The 6,414-nt window shown below is 44.5% G+C and overlaps 1 protein-coding gene across 1 annotated transcript; it reads right to left on the bottom strand.

Moving 5' to 3' along the window:
- Window positions 1–794: 794 nt before the first annotated feature.
- LOC144595458 (macrophage-expressed gene 1 protein-like) lies at window positions 795–3,288 on the bottom strand. Its single transcript, XM_078402968.1, has one exon. The coding sequence runs from the start codon at window positions 3,193–3,195 to the stop codon at window positions 1,024–1,026; it is 2,172 nt and encodes a 723-aa protein (XP_078259094.1). The 5' UTR covers window positions 3,196–3,288; the 3' UTR covers window positions 795–1,023.
- Between the last annotated feature and the right edge of the window lie 3,126 nt (window positions 3,289–6,414).

Genomic DNA, 6,414 nt, shown 5'->3' with positions numbered 1-6,414 from the left:
ATTAGCAGTAGCAAAAAAATGTGTTGCGGTCACATGGAAAGAACAAAATGAAATAAGATTTGAAAGATGGCATGCAGAAATGCGGAGTTGTATCCCATTAGAAAAAGTAACGTATAATCTGAGAAATGGATATGACTTCTTTTTGAAGGTGTGGAACCCATTCATGGCAAAGCTAGGATTAAGAATAGGAAGTAGTTAAATTCAGGATTGCTTTGATACCTAACAAGAAGTTAAAAAGAAATTACTCGGAAGTGACTCCCTCGGGACTCCAGGTTTTTCTTTTTCTTTCTTTCTTCTGCTTTTTCTTTTTCCTTCTTTTGAACTGGGGGGTGGGGTGGTGGGGGGGAGGGGAGAAAATACAGAACAATACGTGTATAATCGAAGTTATAGGTCAGTGACTATTGTTTACTAAGGAATGTAAAATGTATAACGTATGGGTTCTGTTAAAACTTAAATAAAATATTTTAAAAAATTTTTTTTTTTTAAAAAGCAGCTTCTGTGAGTAAAATGTGTTTTGCTTATTTTCTGAACTGATCTGTTCTGCTTCTTACTGACATTTTAAGGGTAAAACTTCCTCCTTTCACCTCCAAGACCACACTAAGACCTGGAACACCCGCTCTAAACTTCTGACCCTTGGAAAGATTTAAATTTGTTAATATTTTTTACTGCCTTATCCATCACATCTTTGACGTGTGATGGACACTGTATTTACATGGTAAGTTGTCGTAAAATGCTAACAAATAAAGTGAATGAATCGGACTTAATTTTATTTAGCAAAAACACACAACTGGATTTTAATATTTTATTGTTTTTATATCTCAATGTTACAGTTGTATTAGACATGGCTACATTTATTCTTAGTTTGTAGCACCAGTTTTAGTACAGTTCTTATTGGTCTTATTGTTCAACTGCGGGTAATGTTTCATTTCACTACACATTTATGTGTATGTGACAAATAAACGACTATTGACTATTAGGCTCTGCAGTCCTTGTTCCAGTTGTGGATCAAGGAGGTAGTGGGATTCAGGCATCTGTTTGGGGATTAGGAGAGCAAAGTGTATTGTCCTCAGAGCTGATTGTGGATATCACCTGATGTTCCACAGCCAGACCTTTGTATCCGCGCTGCCTCCGTCGCTTCTTGACGAAGAAGACAAGGCAGATAATGCCAATCAGGGCCAGGACGACGGCAATGGAGATGCCAACTGCCGCCCCAACTACTCTGGAGGGATTCTCCCCGCCAAATATGCGGCGGGCGTCCGAGATGGGGACCACCTTCCACTGGTTGGTGACCGTGTCCTTCACCCAAGGCTCCTGGTACTCGGACATGACCGCCACCGTGTTTGTGGAGCCCATGGTGAGCAGAGGGAGCTGAGCGAACGGCGGCAGGTTGATGGGGACAAGATTAAGGTCATTGAAGGAGCCGGACTTCACGCAGTAGAGGACCTGGCAGCTATCGCTGATGGCAGCCAGGTGCTGGCTGTAGCCGGCGGGACACCGCTTGGAGTAGGCACTGGGCTCCTGCTGCCCGTCGGCGCTTGGGCCTGGGGCCAGGGCTGCCGACGCGTTGCCCGCCTCGCAGCTGCTGAAGAAGCCGCCGAAGGGCACCGAGTAGCGGAAGCCCATCTCGTAGTCTTGGCTCACGCAAACCCGCAGGTGCTGGAGGAGGCGCAGCGGGTAGAAGGCCGCGGGGCAGGAGCGGCCTTGGGTCAGCGGGTTGCTGGACATTCGGTCGTACAGGCCACCGAAGAGGTAGCCCGAGTTCTGGGGCAAGACAACGCCGGGCGTCGCCGCGCACCAGTAGGCCTCAAAACCGGCCTGGCTCACGTAGTGGACGTCGCCGCATACGTTGTCGCAACAGCTCAGCACCAGCCAACACGAGTGGCAATGGCTTTCACATTCGTAATGGCTCCTACCCTCCTCCTGGAAGCCCGAGTGCAGGCGGACGGCCGTGTATCCAGTGGGACAGCTGTGGGCCCCGGTCAGGGGGTTGCTCTGGGCCAGCTTGGCACACATGGACTGGGCGTCGGGCCCCGACACCGGAGTGCACTCCTGGTAAACGCCACCGAAGGTGAAATTCGTGCCGTCCTCCTTGCAGGAGCCGTCGTCGAGGTTGGCCTGGAAGTTGAAGTTGTGCGAGTTGACGTCGACGCAGCCCGGGCGAGTGTTGACGCGGTAGTAGAGAGCGATGGCGCTCTCGACGGCCCGGGAGAGCTTGGTAACCGTGGGCCCGGGCAGCTCGGGCACGTTGAGTGGGTGGATGAAGAAGTTGAGGGGCCGCCCGCTCCTGTCGATGGCCACCAGCTGGTTGGAGATCTCCTGTTGCCATTTCTTCAGGGTGATTCCGGGGTAAAAAGGCACGCCGCCGTGACTCTCGATCCTCGAGTGCGACCTGTTGCCCACGTAATGGCGGGTGAACTGGTCGGTACTCTGCTCCTGGCTGCCCAGGCCCACGTTCACCGTGTGGAAGAAGGTGACTCCTGCCGACGCTTTGATGCTGGATTTTTGACTCCAACTTTCGGACACAAAGTTGGATCTGATCTGGTCCTCCTGCACCAGGCTTGTCCCGGCATCGATACCCGTCAACACGTGGGTCCCGTAGTTGAGAACCAGCAACTGGGCGTAATATTTGGCAGCTTTAGTCTGGTTGTTCTCAATGTGATTGGCAATCTCGATCAGCTGCTGCTTGAAGCCTTGGTCCAGCTGGAAATCGGGTACGGATTTGACCTTGTATATTAAGTTCCTCACCTGGATTCTAGTGGTCACGCTGCTGTCCTGCACCTGTCGAGCCTTGACCCTCTGAACACTGGCAGAGAACTTCGCATTCAGGATAGGGAGGTAGGACACCTCAGCGTTGACTGAGGCACTGGTGGAGCTTTTGTAGTCCGTCCATTTTGTGATCATTTCCGACACGATGTCCATGCTGGTCTGCTTCTGGGGCACCACGTAGACTTGGTCTGGGATGAAGTATTGTCCATCCTCGGTGATTTTACACGTAGAGTAGCTGATGTTCATCACTCGACCTCGGTCGAGGTTCCTCAAGTTGTCCCAGCCTCCTCCCGGCACAACCTCGAGAGCAGTCAATGTTTGAGCTTTTCTGCACTCAGTCAAGCCATCCCCCCTTGGCTCTCGAAGCCCGTTGTCTATCGCCCTTACCGAGAGAACGTAGAGAAGGACAGGGACCAAACTCGGAGACATTTTCAAAGGTCCAGTGCGCTCACCTCCTCACCCGACGAGATCCACCGGCTAGTAAGCTCCTGCTGTTAAACTTGTTTCTGTTCATTGTTGGATGTTTCACTTTCAACCCGGTGACTGTGTTTCACAAAATAGAAAGTGAAACTGCAAAATGCATATTCCAAACTTCTGTCTTTGAGTCACTCCTTGTTTACCACTGCTTCTTACAGTATCAGTGATTTTACTTCAATTTCAAACATTACTCATTGTGCAGAGAGAATAGGTAGTAGTAGGGGGTCGGAAAATCAACTGCTCAAACCATTCTTACAGTATCAGTGATTTTACTTCAATTTCAAACATTACTCATTGTGCGGAGAGAATAGGTAGTAGTAGGGGTCGAAAAATCAACTGCTCAAACCAGCTGCACATGAGATGCCTTCTGTTTCCTTTACAATATATAAGAAACAGAAATGAATTTAATCTCATGGGCCAGTTATGTTGGAAAGTGGAACATCATTTCAGCCTCTTCCAATATTGTTAGATATGAAGAGAGTTATTCTATCTTTGAAAAATAAGTTTAGGTTTATTATTATCACCTGTAGTGAGGTACAGTGAAAAGCTTTCTTTTTGCACGCAATCCAAATGGATCAGATAATCCCATACAAGTCAAACTCAAGTACAATAGATGTAGCAAAGGGGAAGAGACAGAGTGCAGAATATAGTTCTCAGCACTGTAGCGCATCAGTTCCATAGACACTGTCCATTGTGCTCAGTGGGACAGAGGTGATCTAGCATATGGAAGGACCATTCGGAAGCCTGATAGCAAAGGGGAAGAAGCTGCTCCACAGTCTGGCAATTTGTGCTTTCAAACTTCTGTACCTTCCACCGGATGGGTGTGGAGAGAAGAAGGAATGACCAGGGTGGCACAAGAACTTGATTATGTTGGCTTCTTTTCTTGGGCAGCATGAAGTGCAGATGGAGTCAATAGACAATAGGTGCAGGAGGAGGCCATTCGGCCCTTCGAGCCAGCACCATCATTCAATGTGATCATGGCTGATCATTCTCAATCAGTACCCCGTTCCTGCCTTCTCGCTATACCCCCTGACTCCGCTATCCTTAAGAATCAATGGTGGGAAGTTTGATCTGGGTGAAATCTACAACTCTCTGTAATTTCTTGCCGTCTCGGATTTAGCGCAACGTGTTGGCATTCTCTACTATGATAAATAGTAATATTTATGGAATATCAAGTCAAGAATGTTTATTTGTCATGTGCACCAGTATGACCTGGAACAATGAAATCCTTACTTACTGAAGTTTTACATCCATATTAATGCAATTTGGAGTAGAAATCAATGCCCTGTTTGCCTTCTCGATGAAAATAAAAGAAGCCATTGGAAGAAAAGTAAGGACGTTCTTCTGAACTAATATTTATAATTCAAAAGGGATGTTAGTAAATATTGGGAGCCATTGGGTCATGAAGGTATACAGCATAGAAACAGCACCCCTTTGTCCATGCCGACCAAGTTGTCAATCTGGGCTTTTGCCTGCACTTTGACTCTCTGATCATGAAAGACAATCTAGAAATGGGAGTTTGTCAGTCTTTTAAATAGGTATCCATTTATCTAATCAAGGGACTATCTTACGTGGGGCATTTTGGTCGTCATGGGCAGGTTGGACTCAAGAGTCAAGTCAAGAGTATTTTATTGTCAAATGTCCAAGAGAGAATGATGAAATTCTTACTTGCTGCAACACAACAGAATATGTAAACATAGTACATTGTTAATAATAATAATAATAATAATAGTCTATTGTAGTTCAGAGCTGATTTGAGGTTGTAGTATTTAATAGCCTGATGGCTGTAGAAAAGAAGCTGTTTCTGAACCTGGACGTTAGTTTTCAGGCTCCTGCACCTTCTTGATGGCAGGAATGAAATGAGTGTAAAATATTGCTATGGAACACAAGTTCCAAGAAATATAGGGGCTGGATAAGTTCGAAACATCAACTACGGAAGTCGGTAGATGGGTAGCCATGCTAGTATGGCTAGCACTAACTGCACTAACATTAGATGTAGTTTTTTCCTTCTTTGTGCACAATACTAATTTTCTAATCTATTCTCTTTTTTTTTCTATTACAAACTATCATTATTATTTTCAGTTTGAACGGAGTTACAAATTGGAGCAAAGGAGATATATACGTGAGAGGCATTTAAGAATCTTAAAATTCGTCTATTCAGAGTTCGGGTGCGGGGTCGGGTCTGTCGAACTGAACCATTGGCTCTATTACAGACCCCCATAGACAAAAAATGCAAGATTTAAAAATGAATATGGGGAATGAAGGAATAACGTTTTGCAGTTGGAACGTTAAAGGTATTAATGAGCCAATTAAGAGAGGTAAAGTATTAGCACATTTAAAAGCAATTAAAGCGGACGTGATTTTCATCCAAGAAACACATTTAAAAAAAGATGCCGAGCATAGGCTGAAAGCTAAATGGATAGATAAAACATATCATTCTTCTTTTACACATAAATCAAGAGGCGTAGCAATATTATTTCGGAAAGGTATTTTATTCAAACATACATCAACTATAACCGATAAGGATGGCAGATACATTATTGTAATAGGAGAATTAAATGCACAAAAAATGATTTTTGTTAATGTATATGGACCAAACTTTGATAGTCCACTGTTCTTTAAGAAAATATTTAACTGCATTCCGGAAATAGCACAACATAATTTAGTAATTGGAGGAGATTTAAATTGTACTTTAGATTCCTATTTAGACAGATCAACAAGACAAAGGAAAACCAAATCACATTCCAGTGACTTATTAAATTGAAAGCAATTGAAAGCAAAAAGACGGCGGAGAAGTTGGATGCCTTGGAAAACTATAGCAGGAGAAATAATGTTAAAATTGTCGGTTTGCCAGAGGGAGTGGAGGGGGAAGACCCAATTAACTTTTTTCAAGATTGGATAGTGACCACTCTGGGAATAGATAAACAAGGTCTGATGGAAATAGAAAGAGCACATAGGGCTCTAAGACCGAAACCCTCGGTTAATCAAAAGCCAAGATCTGTGTTGATTAAATTTTTAAGATACCAAGATCGAGAATTGGTTTTCAAAACAGTCGGGAATAATATAAGAGAGGGAAAACCAATAGAACATGAAGGTACTAAAATAATCTTTTACCCAGACATCAGTAATGCCTTGTTGAGCAGAAAAAAAGAATTTAATAAGGCAAAAAAT

Source organism: Rhinoraja longicauda, chromosome 7 (genome assembly GCF_053455715.1).
Source record: "Rhinoraja longicauda isolate Sanriku21f chromosome 7, sRhiLon1.1, whole genome shotgun sequence".
NCBI classification, from domain to species: domain Eukaryota; kingdom Metazoa; phylum Chordata; class Chondrichthyes; order Rajiformes; family Arhynchobatidae; genus Rhinoraja; species Rhinoraja longicauda.
Note: the sequence above shows the minus strand (reverse complement) of the source record. Positions and strands in the feature narration are given on the sequence as shown.